Source organism: Acanthopagrus latus, chromosome 2, assembly GCF_904848185.1.
Source record: "Acanthopagrus latus isolate v.2019 chromosome 2, fAcaLat1.1, whole genome shotgun sequence".
Lineage (NCBI taxonomy): Eukaryota > Metazoa > Chordata > Actinopteri > Spariformes > Sparidae > Acanthopagrus > Acanthopagrus latus.
Window position 1 is genome coordinate 1,235,001 of NC_051040.1, and position 16,636 is coordinate 1,251,636.

The 16,636-nt window shown below is 46.6% G+C and overlaps 1 protein-coding gene across 5 annotated transcripts in view; it reads left to right on the forward strand.

The window, feature by feature from the left end:
• Positions 1 to 16,428, forward strand: part of plekhg2 (pleckstrin homology domain containing, family G (with RhoGef domain) member 2) — a 78,039-nt gene extending 61,611 nt beyond the window's left edge. For 3 of the 5 annotated variants that reach the window (XM_037123940.1, XM_037123966.1, XM_037123974.1), the window contains 6 exons: positions 1,418 to 1,561; positions 1,681 to 1,812; positions 3,509 to 5,339; positions 6,626 to 7,028; positions 7,586 to 8,323; positions 12,385 to 16,428. In XM_037123940.1, the coding sequence (XP_036979835.1) occupies positions 1,418 to 1,561; positions 1,681 to 1,812; positions 3,509 to 5,339; positions 6,626 to 7,028; positions 7,586 to 8,323; positions 12,385 to 14,704 (5,568 nt within the window). In that variant the 3' untranslated portion in view covers positions 14,705 to 16,428. The remainder of the gene's footprint in view (positions 1 to 1,417; positions 1,562 to 1,680; positions 1,813 to 3,508; positions 5,340 to 6,625; positions 7,029 to 7,585; positions 8,324 to 12,384) is intronic. The other 2 variants (XM_037123957.1, XM_037123950.1) reach the window with 2 other exon arrangements.
• The last annotated feature ends 208 nt before the right edge of the window (positions 16,429 to 16,636 follow it).

Below are 16,636 nucleotides of genomic sequence, written 5' to 3' on the forward strand. Positions count from 1 at the left end.
TGAACTGAACCGCTCAACGCACAGCGCCAGTCAGCATTCACCCCGACTGGCTTCAGTGTCTTCAGGCTCAGGAATCGAACCGCTGACCCGATATGAACGTTTCACGTGTCGATGATCCTGTTCAACGTGATTTATACAATTATTATCTCAATAATCATCCAGATATTCTTAGAAATTGAATGAAACTGGAATTACTTCATCCTCACCGTCGTTTATCATCATGGTTCGCTCCTCCAGCTCAGATACAGGATGAAGAAACGTTTGTGTTCTCATCTTTCTGTTGTTCTTTCATCTGACTGTGGCGTCTGATTTCACCGTGTGCTGGCTGGAGAGAGACACGAGTTCAACAGGAAGCTCACGTCACATCTGCAAACCAGATCTTGTTATCTTTGCATCTCTGACACAAAGATCACACAACCTCGTATTTCCAGTTCATCTCTGGGTACAAACCAGGCCGGGACCTGCCTCGCTCCCGACACCAGCCCAGATCAGCTGTGCCCAGGGTGGTGTACTCAGGGTGGTGTAGTCAGGGTGCTGTAGTCAGGGTGCTGTAGTCAGGGGGTGTAGTCGGGTGGTGTAGTCGGGGGGTGTAGTCAGGGGGGTGTAGTCGGGTGGTGAGGTTGGGTGGTGTGGTCGGGTGGTGTAGTCAGGGGGGTGTAGTCCAGGGGGTGTAGTCAGGCGGTATAGTCGGGTGGTGTAGTCAGTGTGGTGTAGTCGGGTGGTGTAGTCAGTGTGGTGTAGTCGGGTGGTGTAGTCGGGTGGTGTAGTCAGTGTGGTGTAGTCAGGGTGGTGTAGTCAGGTGGTATAGTCGGGTGGTATAGTCGGGTGGTGTAGTCGGGTGGTGTAGTCCAGGTGGTGTGGTCGGGGTTGTCGTCCCTCAGGAGACCTGGTCCAGCCCGTAGTTAAGACAGCACCTGAGGGATTTCTCCTGTCAGTACTTTAACGATCAGCTGATCCGACTCACGGTTGATGTGAATCCGATCCGCCGACACACGATGTGTTCTGACCTGAAGCTTGGAGAGCGATTAACTAACAACTGACTTATAATATAATCACATTTGTACGTCCTCTTTCATGTGAACAGCTGAATTAATACATTTTCTGTATGTTTCCGACTAAAAACTGATCTGTAATCAGTGATTCATCTGTTTCTTTGTGACCTGTTGAAGTTCTAAAAAACGCCTTAATTAACTGAGAACAGCACAAAGAAACACGCTGAGCTTGTTGTCGTCTCTGGTGTTGATCCGTGATGATTCTGAATATTTGAAGCGATTTAATTCCTGCAGCAGTGATTCACCTGGAGCTGATGTGTATAACATATATACATATAACCTGAGTTATTGTGCTGGTTTGGAGTCAGTTTACTGTCAGATCCACGCTCTCATGCCGCCTGTGTGGCTGGATGTTGTTTGTGCAGCAGGCGGGCAGTGAGGGCGAGCTGTGCCAGGCCGACAGTCTGGGCTCAGCAGGCAGCAGCAGCACGCTCGCATCCTCCGTCATCGAGGTCGAGGCTGAGAGACCCGAACCGGGCCTGACGCTGCGAACAAACCAGGAGGAGGAGGTAGCCGACTGATTAATGAGGATTATATCACACTGGTTTACAGACAGTTGGACTCAATCTGAAGGTGAAACTGTTTATGAGACTTGTTTAACACTGATGGTGTTTTGTGTTTGGACGAGGAGGAAGATGAAGAGGAGGAGCTGACCCCCCTCAGTCCTCCTCCCACCCTGTCCATCACAGAGGAGATCCTGGAGTTCATCAACCAGAGCCGAGCCCGGGAGGGACTCACCGCCATCCACACCGACACATCGGTGAGATGAGATGCACTCTGCTGCAAAAACAGGAAAATAAAGCAGTAATTGTTCACTTGAAACAAGCTAAATGATCTGCGGACAGAGCAGGAAGATTTGAAGAGCCCGATTTATTAAAACTGGTAAAAATATTTAGTCTCTCAGGGTAAAAATAATTTTATATTGAAAAATGTTCTTAAATTTAAATCTTACTTCATCCTGAACCATCACAGTTTACTGGTTTCCTCCTGGAGTCTCAATTCTCCTGCGTTTCTCCAGTTTCATGACAATACAGTCAAATTAAAATGATTATTCTTTTTGTTCAGACGTCTTTTTGATGATGATGGTTCTCAGCCATCCAGGCCGTGGTGACGTGCTGTACTGTCGTCAACTGGACTTGTTTCAGTTTGTTGAAATAATTCACCTCTCATCCAAGAGGCTTCTTCGGTTCTAACTCACTGGAGGAGCTGCAGGCTTTTAAACTGTGTGTGGGAGTGTCCTTACAGAGTCATTGAGCCATTTAGGAGCTCTGAAAGAAGGAATGAATCAGAGTCGGTTGGGTCAACGACCCACAACTGGTCCCATCAACTCTGACACTCACAGATTACACGTATAGTTGTCAACTGTGTAAGGACACTCCCATTCTTTGTAAGGACACTCCCACACAGGCTTTGAAAGCGTCGGCCTTCAAGAAACTGAGCATTTAGAACTTTTCAACTTCAGATAAATAAGTGTAAAGAACTTCTTGTCAGCTCAGTAGCTCAGTAGCCTGCATGAGGCAGCACTCTACCAGGAGATCAGCTTTACGCACCGTGTCCTGGTCGTCCAACCTTCATCAGGAAGGCAAATATTCCAAGACTGAGTTGACATCAACAGTGAATGTCTGAAAATGTCGTCGTCAAAATGTAGAACTGACGACTTCTCGAGATGTGTTTGCTCAGTGGGCAGCAACACGAGAGTTTAAACAAATCTGATCGGCTGACAAAACAAGAATGAAACATCAAAGGGAAAAAAGTGCATACATTAAAAAAGAGGGCTGGATGACTGTTGGTGTATGGACAGATGTGTGTTCTGTCTTCTGTCTTCTGCCCTCCTCTTCCTCTTTGATCATAGTGATAATACCACTATGATTAAAGAGTAGGAGGAAGGCCAGCTAATTCTTCAGATTTTGATTTCTGGTTTTATTTGAAGTCATTTATAAAATGTGACCATGTAGAATTCACCCTCCGGACTCTTCAATGAGAATTTAATTGTCTTCAGATCTGAGTGCGTCATCACTTCTCTCATCCAGTTCGCCTGAGTGGGAGTGTCGCCTGCTTCCAGTTAAGCAGAATAAATCGCAGTGACGGCAGACAAATGAAAGTGTTCACCAAATATTAAATTAACTTTGTTTATGTTGCTGAAACCACATGGGGCTTCAAGGTCAGCACAGTGAACAACGTCCGTCCTTAAACCCTCAGTTCAACCAGGAGAGGCAGTTAGAGGGTCTAAATCCAGGTTTCTAAACAAACGACCGATGTACTCTTAGAGCTTTTGAAAATTGCTTTTCGTCCTCAAAAGGCTTCGTCGTTCCCACGCAGTGATGAAGCAATGTTCACCCCCCGGGCTCAGGAACACCTCATAAAACTGTTTACTTGTTTAATATTGCATCTGTTGTACATTTCCCACGGAGTCACGACCATTAAGTCTTTCGGAACTCTGTTGCGTTTTCTTTCAGGAGGATCGGGTCTTCGATCAGCCCAAAGAGTGTCGACCTTCATCCGACCAGACTAACTTCACCTGCCCGCTTCCTCCGGTCGCCTCCCCCTCCAGCCCAGAGCAAAGACCCACAATGCAACAGGAGCAGGAAACAGCAGAGATGGAGAATAGCAGTGTCCTTCAAAGTCCAACCGGTGACTGCAAAGAGGAAACTGTATTTGAAGATGAGACAGCTACAGGTGAAGTCAAAGAAACTCCAGATGCAACAAGTCAGGTAGAAAAGGGAGTGACAGCTGACAGAGGAGTGGTTGAAGAAGAGGAAGAGGAGATGAAAACAAGGGGTGAAGATGAAGGAGAGAGCCTCATCCCTGCCCTCACATCAGATCTTCATCCTCCCCTGTCAGCAGAGGAAGGAAGAGAGAACAGTGAAGCGAACACTGAGACCAGCGCCTCCTCTCCAAATCCAGATTTTCTTCACCCCATCCAGAGACGGCAGCCACTCACGAGAGGCTCTCACCTCACCAAACGCGACAAGAAGATCATCGAGAAGATCAGGAGCTACTACGAGGCAGCCGCTGAGGCCGAGGAGGACGAGGCAGGGGAGGAAGAGGAGCAGGGAGAAGGAGCGGCATCGAGAAGGAGAAACAGTTTCTCACAAATCCCATCTGGCCTGGTGAAGGAGTCGGTATCGCGCTTCGATGTGGGCGGACACCAGGGGGAGCCAGAGAGCGAACAGTCAAAGGATGAAACAAGTGAAGTGACTGAGCCCGATCCAGCTGCCGGTCCAGTCTCTGCTCCGACTCCACTCTCAGCAGATGCAGAGGAAGATGGACAGGCAGATAAACCAATCAGCTCTCTGGATGCCGATGCCATCACGTCACCGATCTCTGACGTCACACAGGATAAGGAGAACCCAAACGTGGAGGATCAGATTCTGCAGCTGAACCCAAAACCTGTTGGAGAGGAGGCTGAGATACAGGACGGCGATGGGAAAGTCTGCGAAGTACAACTGGAGGAGAACCAGAAGGAGGCAACAAGTGTTGTGGCTGCTGGGCAGAAGTGCACAGATGAAACAACCAAAACCAGTACAAGAAACCAAAATGTTACCAATGGGCATGAGCAAAACCAAGCTGGTCCAGCAGAACTGAATGGAAGCTGCAAAGAACCCACTAAACCTCAGCCACCTTCAGAACAAAAAACTGAAACCCAAACTCAGTCCTCCTGGGTTAGAACCAAAAACAGAGACCTGACTAAGACGAGCAGGAACCTTGAGAGTCTTCCCAGTCAGATCAAAGTGGGTCGATGGTCCCACCACTCCAGAATTGTCACTGCGAACCGGGCCTTGTTTGAGAGCATGGGCTCGGATGTAGCCAGTATTGTGTTATTTGAGGCCAGTCCAGTGCAGGACCCTCTGCTGATGGAGAACTCAGAGCGGATTCTGAGTAAAGTCCAAACGCTGGCCCAGATGTACAGCACCAAAGCCAGCACCATGAAGGTCCCGCTGCATCAGAAACGGGCCGGCGCTATTCGGAACCCATCATGGGGCTCAGGTAGAGTGTCGGGTCTTTCAGCTCAGACCCAAGCTAAAGGTCTGACTCAAATACAGACCTCAACTACACAGAACCAAAAGGAAACCATCAATCAATCAGATCAGACCAAATACAGAACTCAAACTCACTCAGAGACCAAAGTTCAGAGCCAAACCCTGATGCAAACGAGGCATCAATCAAAGGTCCAAACTAAAAGCCCGATGTGGAGTCAAACCAAGACTAAGAGCCAAACTGTGAGCCAGGACGATCAGACGATCCACGAGGAGAGGACGATCAAGAGAGCAGAGAGCCTGACGGACGGTAGGTTCTTTAATAAGTTCATCTGTGCTTCAGCATCACCTCCATGGTCCGTCAGACAGCCGCTCAACATTTCCACTTGTACTAAGGTTCATTTACGCTCAAATTTTGATCCCTCTGCCCAGTTTGTCAGATTTGTCCAAGTTTTCTGAAACATGGTGTCCTTGCTCAAATTCGAGCTTTCTCCCTCCTCCTGTTTTCTTTCTTCTCCTCGCCAGCCTGAGTTTTCCTCCACATCTCTCTTGAATCTGTAGCTCTTCCCTTCCAGTGTTAAAGTTCCCTGTTAAACCTCCTCCGTTGCGTTCCTGCCTCCTGCCTCACACATTTGGGTCGACCTTTGCTCCAGCGTGACAAAAATGTTAAATCTCTTCTTGGTCCATACAAGAAATAAGAGTAGAAGCTTAGCCAGGCTAGTTATGTCAGGGTTTTTCTAGGTTTTGTACCAAGCTAGGCTAACTGTTGGTGCTAGTGGTATCGATGTCCTCCCCCAAAACACTACCTTTAATTGAAGCCACATGATTTGTATCCTGAACCATTTGATCAATTATTAACATTATTTTTTGGACAAAAATTCCCCCAAAATAAGACGAATGAGATAAACGTTCATCTGGGGAGAGTTTCAGGGTACAAGTTTCAACCAGGTTTGAAAACCCTCATCAGTAATGAGTTGTGCAGCTTGTCAGTGTTAAATGCTGTTTTTGTGGTCTGCAGTATGAAGCTCCTGTTTGACCTTTTAAACTTCCTGCATTACTCTCTTCACAAACTTCCTGTATCCTTTTAAACACCCTTCAGCATTTCAGTGGCTAAAACCCCTTTTTTGTGAAACATGATCAGGAAGTGGAAAACTCATTGACCAGCAACATTCACACACGAGACTACTCGAACTGTCACTGTTGTCATCTTTCACAGATTTCACTCAGCTGAAGTCTGATTTTATTCACCATCTTGATGTTAAACTTGGGAAGAAGAAAAGTTCTGTTGGACTGTTGACGTGTCACAGTTGACCTGATGGACTGTAGTGCTGCCACACTCTCATTAGTGCAACATGCAGTGGTGAAATTCAGTACTTTTAAATTGGCCCAATCCTGGTTTGTCTCAACTCTGAGCTAGTGGATGTATTTCTTAAAATCCTTGTTAACAGAAAGGTAGCATGAAAGTATGTGTGCAGTCACGGCTAAATCATCTGAGATGGACGGATCTATTTTTTAAGTATCAGGGTCACAAACAGTCGTCCTCCTACATTTCTGTTCATTATAATTTATTTCTAATCTATTATCTTCTTACTCTAGACTTCCAGCAGGCAGTGATGGCCCCCTGTGACCCTCTGCTGTTCGGTCATGTGTTGGTCAAAGAGCAGCTGATGCCAGCTAGTCAACACCAGACAAATGGATTCACCCTCTCCAGGCCCAGAGACTTCATCTCTGCCTTGACCAAAGAAAGAGACTCCAGTGTGGACTGTAGCTCAGGTGATAACTCCCAGACTTCCACCACACCTGGAGGAAATCCATCCACGGTCCTGACTAACAGCTACAACTCCGGCTACATCTCCTCTGATGCTGCTGAAGGGTCCAGGCATCGCCTCAGAGCACAACTTCAAGCTCAGAGTTCCTGCTTCAGCTCAGCTTCAGATGACCCCTACAGTCAGGACGGGGAGGTTGATTCAGATACTGAGGAGACAGCGAAAAGAGAGAGGTGAGTGAAAGGTCTTGATAGAAATCTGTGAAAGCTGCAAAATAAGGGAGGACCCGACGACTTGTACATCATCAGGAATTAATTGGTGACACGAAGGCCAGAACTGTCCAACACATAGTGATATAACTGTTTCTGAAGCCATAGCTTCACTTTTCTTTTACATCACCAAAAGGTAACCATACCCTCAGGTTCTTATCCAGTAGAAACGTTCACTGCCCCAGTAAATAGGACAGACCTCCAATACGACTGAACAACAGGAGATAAACTTTGCTCAGCTCACACGACCTGGAAAACAGGAGAATAAGGTGGTTTCAGAAGCAATCCAGGTGTCCAAAAGAGAAAACATCAGCAGAAAAATAAGGAAATACTTAATAACCTTCATGTCGTGGCTAAATCCATAAAAGGGTAACAATCAAAGCCAACATGTTTCAACCATCAGGTTATCATCAGGCGGAATATTGCTATCAGCATCTGGCCCCAATATCCAGTGTTGGTCCGGCTCCAGTGTGACAGGATGATGTGAACTTGTGTTTGATTCTCCTGCTGGTTCTCTGCAGGTCGGAGCTGACTGATGGATGTCCGGTCCACCCAATCAGAGCAGACTCAGCCCAGCCGGCACACCCTGAAAACCTCCCCGCTCACAGCAAGCCACCGAGCGAAATCTCCAAAGACGGAGAGAAGATTAAAGATAAACATGAGCCAGAAGACAAATCTTCCACTGGACGTACTTATAATCAGGACGTGCAGACGCCTGAATACTTGGGTTGCACAGGACTTGTGGGTGGAGAGGCGTCCCCAGGAGAGCTGGTACTGACGGGAACATCGACACAGAACCAGGATCCAGCAGAGGACCACAGAGCCACAGCGTCTCACCGGCAGCTGAGGGGAGACGAGGCCCACATGGGAACAGTCGTACGGGTGGAGGACGGCGCCACAACACCGAGAGAGAAGACGAAGAACGACGTGAAGGAGTCGTCATCACAAACCAGGATGATTCTACAAGGATCAGCTGTGATCTTTACAGAGGAGCCGGCTCATTACAGAACCTCAGGAGGACTGACCTTTGACCCCTCACAGGTAGTAACAGAAACTCCAGAGGATCACAAACCAAGAGCACCAGGTCAGAAGTCTTGGGCTGAACCGAATATGACCCAAACAAGCTCTCCGTCGGTGCAGTCTGTCGACTTCCTGCCGACGTTCACCAGCCAGAGGCCTCCAGACCTGCCCACCGCGACGGGGAAACGGGCTCCGTCTAACACCAGGGACGACTGTCACACCTCTCCGTATGAACACAGGTGAGTCTGTGACACGTTTAGACATCAAATGTTTGAACAGGTAACTAATGTTTGGGCAGTTTTGAAAGAAAACATCCCACATTTCTGACAGAATATTTAATTTGACAGCCTCATTCGCATATTTGACTATAAATGATTAAAAGACAAATAATTATCTTGACGTAAGTAAGTTGAGAGATATCTGCTGGTTCATTCGTTTTGGTTTGAAACCACTGAGCAGAATCAGATCCAAAGACGTCCACTGGAGAACCTATTACTCCTTCATAATAAAAGCCCCCTGATATTTTGTCATTTAAAAGCTTTTATTATGAAGCAGCATCATAGGAAACGTGTTTTCAGCAGCAGTGACTGACAGTGAACACATGAACCAGCTGACAGTGAACACGTGAACCAGCTGACAGTGAACACGTGAACCAGCTGACAGTGAACACGTGAACCAGCTGACAGTGAACACGTGAACCAGCTGACAGTGAACACGTGAACCAGCTGACAGTGAACACGTGAACCAGCTGACAGTGAACACGTGAACCAGCTGACATTGAACACGTGAACCAGCTGACAGTGAACACGTGAACCAGCTGACAGTGAACACGTGAACCAGCTGACAGTGAACACGTGAACCAGCTGACAGTGAACACGATGAACTTTGACCACAAAACCAGTCAAATCACAGTCTGAGTAAATCGTAACTTTCCATATTTAACATTTTGCTTTTCACAAAGACATAAAGGGGGAAAAAAATGTGAATTAATATCATGTCTGCTCCGGAGAGAATGGGCACAGAACTGGGCCACACTTCATTTGGATCACTAAGTCTAACTGTTGCTTTGTCCGGCGCTGTAAATGAAAAGCAGGTCAGGTGTGGAGTCATGCTGAGGTCAGGGTTTAGGATCAGGTTTATACTGATGAAGGAGATGCTCCTTTTTGTATTATCTGTCTCTATTTAAGAGCTTTCGTTTAGCATCTACTTTTTGTCCCCATTAGTAAAAACCTGTTAAAGGTAAAGAAGGCAGTCCTGGAGAGTGTTTCCCAGTGTCAGATACAGACACATCAAGGCGTTTATGTCTGAGATTCTGACCAAAAGCATCAGTTTTTCGATGACACAAGAATGAATATAACTCAACTTTCTTTCTGTTTTTCTTTCCATGCCTTTCTGAACGTTCTAGATATCCAGCTGTCAATGATATTTTAACAGAGCCTTGATAAAAAGTGTAGATAAGAACCAAAAGTTTGGAGTCTGAAGTGAAGATTCTGGGAACAAATCTCACAGACATTTCCCATTGAGCATCTCCAAAAGCAATTAATCCCTCTTATCACGAGAGACGTCCGGTGGGAAAAAACAGACAACTTTCTGTGATATCTTTTTTAGTCGACTATTCGACGTTCACCGTTGGCTGTATTTGTGTTTTTGACTTCAGTTATAGACGTTTGAAGAACCTCCTGTAGTTGAAACTTTAAATTTTGGTAACGGCCAAATTCTACTCCAAAACCACATGGAGGATTTTACCACCGAACCCAAACCTCAGTAGGCTGAATGAGCCAGCTGGATTTGTAGAACATTTGGAAGAGCATGGAAGGAAAAACATGGAGAAAGTTGAGTTGATATCCAACTTGGTTCACCTTTATCGTCTTGGCGTTTCTTGAGAAAGACAGTGGAATTTAAGATTCTTCCAAGTTCATAAAAAATGATTCTTTGGGTCAGAATCTCAGAGTAATACGCCCTAACATGTCTGTACGTGACACCTGGGACCTCTGCAATGTCTCCAGAACTTCTTACCTAACAGGAGACAAAAAGTAGATGCTCAACCAAACTCTTTCAAATAAGCAGCAAACACACTTTTATATCAAGTCTCCAGCTGCATCAGGTGTTTATCAGAACGCTGCAACTCTGATTCACTGTGAAACTCCAGAACTGTGTGGACGACAACACTTCACCTGACTTTATATCTTCAGGAGGAGGAGAGGATGATGATGACTTCATAAATCCAATTAGAAATCCTTGAAAAAGACGCTCCTTGACTGAGAAACATGGTGTTTTTAAGTCCTCTTCAGTATCACAGTGACAGTTGTCTGAACATCCTCAGGTTCACGGCTAACAGGAAGTGCTAACAGCTAATTTGACAAAGTTCAATGGAGTTTTTGAGTTTTTAAATGATTTATTTCGTTGGTCCCCAGCTGCTTCAGTTGTGGTGAGTTCAGTAAGTGAGGAGGCGTTTAGGGTTAAGAGGAAATAATTGATGAACAACAGTCGTTAAAACTGAGTGTAATCTACGATGTGCTGCTCGTGAACTTTTGCCCAGTTGGAGCTGTAATCTCTCTGAGCTCATGTTGGCGTAGCCGAGATAAAAAGGGAAACTTTTCAACATTTAAGTTGATGTCATTTATACTCGTGTCTTGAACCCGGCGTAGAGCAACACAAGTGGGGACGATAGACAGATATGACCTCGTCAGTCTCTCTGTTAAAAGCCGATGACGAGTTCTGGAGTTTATTCTTTCAGCTCTCTCTCTTCTCTCCCTGTTGCTCAACATGGTGAATCCTCTGTCATGTTGGAAATGTTCCTGTCTTTTCCAATCAAACTCTCACTGAACTTAGCTTCCTCCTGGCACATCACAATATCATCTCCTCTCCTTCTCCTCCTCCTGACCATTAATCATTTCTGGTGCTGGAAACCAAAATCCCCCAAACTTTGGTTCACTGGCAACATTCCTGATCCAAACTGAGGCTGAAACTTCACGTCTGTCATCTCATGAGATGTGCATGAATCAGCCATGAGTTGGAAATGAAATGAGATTCATTGCATCATGACCGAGCTGGAAGCTTTTCCTTAAATGGCTAAATAGCTTTTTTGGATGCTGCTGCAATGGTTTCAATTTATACAGACAAAAAAAACCAACTCATCCCATCACTCAAAGAGACTAAATTAGGGATTTGAGTGCTCAGTTTCAACGTCAGTATTTGAACAATGGACATAGTAACGTCTGTCTTTGATACAATCTCGATTTAAAGCAGTTTCTGGACAGGGAGCAGAGTGATGAAGCGACAGATGTTGTTCTTGATCTGTTTCCAGTCAGACATCACCTCCTCTGAGGTCGCAGGCAGAGTAACCACCAGCAGGTTTTAGAAGGATGAAATAAGAGGAAATAAATCTGCAGCACGGTCTCAACGCGGGATGATGTGAACATTTTTATCTTGTCCGACAAAATTGTGATGACGATTATCATGCTGGAAACCTTCCATTTTGTTAGTTTATTGCATCACAGCAAAAAACGATCAAAGAATCTGAAGTAAGTACTCGTGAATTATAACAATAACATAATAGGAAGACTCACAATCATCTTGATGATGAAAATTCACCAGGAACGACTGTGATCGTTTAATCTGTGTGACATTAAACGTGCGTATCATGGGCAAACACAGGTAAAGGTAACAGCTGTGTTAGCACTGTTAGCACTGTTAGCACTGTTAGCCTTTGTCGTTGTGATTCCAGCAGGGCAGGAAAATCAGTCGGCTAAACGCATTAATGGTGACGTTTCATGTTGGAAGAGGAAGGCTTCAGTGAGCTGATGGAGCATGTTGAGCAGGAGTTTAAGAAAGAGGATGTATGTCAGTGCTGACGAGGCAGCTACGTGTTTCTACTGACGGCGGTGTTCAATATAACAGCTAACAGCCCTTAGAAGTCCTGAATAACCTTATTAACTCCTTTTAACATAAAACAGGGTGTCTAAAAATTATATAGAATACCCATCTCATAATTTTTTATTCCCATTTTATCGAATATTTTGAATGTATTAATTTGAATGTCCAGGTTAATATTTGTCTCATAGTTAACAACAATAATACCAGTTACAATACAATATTTAAAGTCTATAAACTGTTAACAAGTGTCTTGTCAGTGCTCATAAATGTATTACAGTCTCACAATAAATGGGTTTATTGTGCTAATAACTCTTATATCTTGTACAGTTACTGAAAGATCATTGACATTAAGTGTTAACTTTTTTATTTTGAACTATTTTAAAACGTCTCCTGTTCTCTTTTATAATCTGTGCTTCTCTGTCAGTTTCAGGGAACCGGACCAGCAGAGTCCACGATCCCCCACAGGCCTCCCTTCAGGCAGCCGCCCATCCTCCAGGCCCTCCCTGGAGAGACCTTCCCCGGCTATCGCCACCCCTGGTCGGGATGCAGACCCGGCCACGGCCCCCTCAGCCTTCAGACCAAACCTAAGACAGCGCTACCCTTCCCCTGTTAGAGCTCCTCCTCCCTCCTCACCGTTCAGGATAGTTCCTTCATCCTCTCCCAGCCCTGTACCTGCTGAGGACACCTCCCTGAGCGCTGCCTCCAGGGCTCCTCCCTGTTTCTCTCCAGCGCCGTCTTCCTCTCTCCGCTCGCCCCCATGCTCCTCCCCCACAGCTTCTTCCTCTGCGTTCTCCAGATCGTTAGCAGCCTCCTGTATCAGCCAGTCCATCAGTCAGAGCATCGCGAGAAAGAACACTGCCCTGCAACAAGCCCCACCCCCAAGCCAGAGCCCCGCCTCTCACCTCCGACAGCGCTCTCCTTCCCCTAAGCTTCTTCCTGGTCAGCAGGGCTCCAGCTCGCCTGCACATTCCCAGCTGGGGTGCTCTAAAGATGGCTACCAACCTCCAAGATATCCGCCGACCTCTCTCTGGTCGTCTTGCCCTTCTCCGTCTCTCATGCAGCCCCCCTCTCCCTCTCTTACCCAACGCTCTCCCTCCCCAACTGCCAGTCATCATCCTCACTCCTCTCCGTCACCTCGGCCCTCATTCCTTCACTCCAAAACCGGCTCATCACACAATGCAAACAGCAATAACAACAACAGTACCTTAGCTGCCGCGAGCTGTAGCGTTAACCGTGGCGTCAGTAATGGCGGTTGGTCAGGGAGTCAACAAAAGACTCCGCTCGCTAACAGTAGCATGAACGCCACAGTGATGCAACAAACCCACGATCCTCTCTGGTCAGGCTCCCACAACCGTGTGGCTCGGCCTTTTTCTGCATCCGAACCCAGCTCACGAGTCCAGTCCCCGTCCCCCTCTCCGACCCCTGCCTCATTTACTCGACTCTGCTCGCCGCCACCTCAACATAACTACTCCTCCCCCATGGCGAACAAACCCCCCCATCCCCGGAGCACACGGGTCGGAGGCACAAGTTCCCACAACCCACTTGGACTCACTTTGGAGCTACCCAGGGCCTCTTCAGCAAGTTCGGCATTAGGGCAGTCCTCCTTGTGCCCGAGCCCTCGGATCCTTTCCCCTCCTCCGATTGGCGTGTCAGTGAATGTTTGGACCAATAACGTTGCAGTGCCTCAACCTAGAAACCCTCGATATGCTCCCCCCTCTCCTTCTCCGTCCTTCACCTCCTCGTTAGGCTCACCAACACTGGAGCACGCCTCTTTCCCCACGTCATCTTCGCTCTCACTGCGTAGTTCCCGAGCCTCCTCGCCATCTCAAAGCCTCCGCAGATCTTTGTCCTCCACCCTGGCAGATACACCCTCTAGCCCAGCCCGAAGCAACTCAAGTGGACTGCGCCGCTCCTGGACAGAAAGCAGCCGCAGGTCACTTGGTTTTAGCAGTACTGGCCGAGGGTCATTTGACCAGCATGAGTCCTGTCCGACCAGTCCGAGGAGTGGATGGTCCTCATATGGCAGCTCACCATCCTGCCTCAGCCCTCGAGCCGGGCTTCAGTCCCCGCTCTCCCCGAGCAGGCTCACGCCGGGGACGGGCACCCTTGGCGGGCAGCATTTCACCAGCGTGCCCTGGCCAGATGTGCGAGAGCTTTCAAGCAAATATAACGGAGCTGATAGTCTCGATGCAAGTGCTTCTTCCACCAACATCGCCTCCTCTCCTGCTTCATCAGACCCCCAGACAGACTGGGGAGACCCGGAGCTAGAGGAGGGAAACTGTCGTAGCCAGCTGATCTGCGCCTACGTTGCCCGACCCTCCCGAGATCAAAACCACTCCACCTCATGCGTTCTTCTCTCCTCCTCAGGCATGACCTCCCCTCCACCCGTCCCTTACCAGCACCACAACTACCAATCCCAAGTTCAACCACAGCCTCAGGTCCAAACTGCCACCATGACACCATCGATGCCCTCAGTCCCGTCCCCCTTGCCCTCGAATTCGTCACCACTACCCTTTGCCCACACATCTCCAACCAAACAGAGCAACCAGAAGACCAGTTACGCCACCACGGTCAACCTCAAGATCGCTGGAAGTGGCCGAATAACATCCTTCAGCACTGCCCAAGTCAGCCTGACCCAAACCCTGCAGGGTGGAGTTGGAGCTGGAGGACCAGGACCGGGCCAGGTGACGAGGAGAGTGAGCATCAATGGACTCTCGCACCTTCCTTCACCTCTTCCGTCTTAGAACTGGCTGCGAGAGGAAGAGAGAAGTCTGATGACAGAAAAATAAAAGGCATTAGAAAAAGACTCGAGCGGCTCGTGAACTGCGATGAGTCCGCCTCGATGAAAATGATATTTCTCAAATGTTCAACTTGGGAAACAAATCTGAGGGACATGATGAATGTTGGATTCTGATTTGAAGACGTGCCCCTCGCCGTGATGCCATGTGTTTGGGATCAGACTACAAATTCAACTTTGGTAGCTCCTGGAAAAGTCTCATATCCCAGAATGACACGTTTCAAGGCTGAACATTCGACCTGCGCCAATGACTCTGAACGGATAGAAAAGTCATAATAATGTAGAAAAAAAAAGTACAAAGAAATATGGTTTAAATGGAAATGAGTCACTTTTCTGTGATCTTGCTGGATGAAACCCTGAGCGTCCACAGCTGGAAGCGACCTGAAGTCGTTCCTCTCTGGACTCTTTCTGTGGAGGAACATTTCATGTGAGACACTTTTGTAAAAATCCTGTTAAATCTGTAACTTTTTAGCATTTAATGAGCTGCAGTGCATCCAAACACCGAACATGTTGAAGGTCCAGCATCCAACCAGTGCTGTATGCAATCCCAGTTACTTAATGTGTTTTTTATTATTATTATTATTATTATTATTATTATTGATTGTGGTGTCTGTTTTTTTTGTCATATTCTTTTGATCAAACATGGATGCCCCTCAGTGTTTAAGGTCGCTGATAGCTGTGGTTATTAATAATCTTCATTTTTAACAGTTTTTTATTATTAGTTTTTTTTATTATTGTATTGTTTATTTATGAATTTAGTCTTATTCTCTCTGGCACTTATTATCTTTAAAGTAATGTCTGTATTTTGCACAGTGTCCTCAGCTCTTTGTGTGTGTGTGTGTGTGTGTGTGTGTGTGTGTGTGTGTGTGTGTGTGTGATATGACGTGTCTGGGAGGTTGTCCTTTAACTTCAGACCAAGCCGATATCTGTGTGTGTGTGTTTCCGGTGTTGGATGTGCGTCGGATGTTTCAGCTCTCTCCTGTTGTCAGCGTCCTTCAGTGAAGCCCTGACAGGATCGCGGGTCGTATGAGACGACGCTCCCTGGCACACGAGGGTTTTATTGACTTTTGTTGTTAGTCTTAAGTCCTCTCCTGTCACCAGATGTCCATTAGGTCCACTTCAGTCTCACACTTAGACCAAATCAAAGTCTCCCATCACTTAACAGTGATGCAGAAAACATCTGTCTTAATGTGAGTAACACGTTGGGGAAGTTTTCATGTTGACAGCTGTTAAAGACGTCTGATCTTTATCTTTAAAATGCATGAAAACCGTCAAGTTTTTAATTTAATTTAATTTCAGCAGAAAGATTTGTTCATTTATCAAAGCCTATGATTAGTTTATGGAGATAATTGACTTTTTATGGCTGCAGACTGTATTATCTCATTGATAATTGATAGTGATAAATGACTTCAGTAAAAATGTTTGACTGATATCAACATCATGAGACTTGATGTGCGTAAACAGCCAGGGAAGCGTCACGGTGACGGCGTCACTGTCGAGTGATGCTGGTTTCTGTCCCGTGTGGTTTCTGCAGGACGCTGGAGAGAGTTAATTGTGTTGGGGAGGTGGTGAAAAGGGAAATATTAAGTAAATCTTCATCCAGTAACCTTCATAGACTCAGTGAGATGTTTGGAAAATAAAGGTATGTGGTGCAAAATCAACATGAAGTGACTCATGCTTTTAATGTCTTCACTGAGCCGTAACTGCGGGCGTGTTTTCCATTTATCCTCTGAGTGTTTGTAATTAACGACGTCTTGTTGACCTGTTATCATGTGTTTTATCTGCAGCAGCGACTCCGCTCCCCGCCCCACAGGTTACCTTCAGGACACAATGATTCATCTCTCGCACATATTTGCATACTGAACCGCTGTGAGTCACA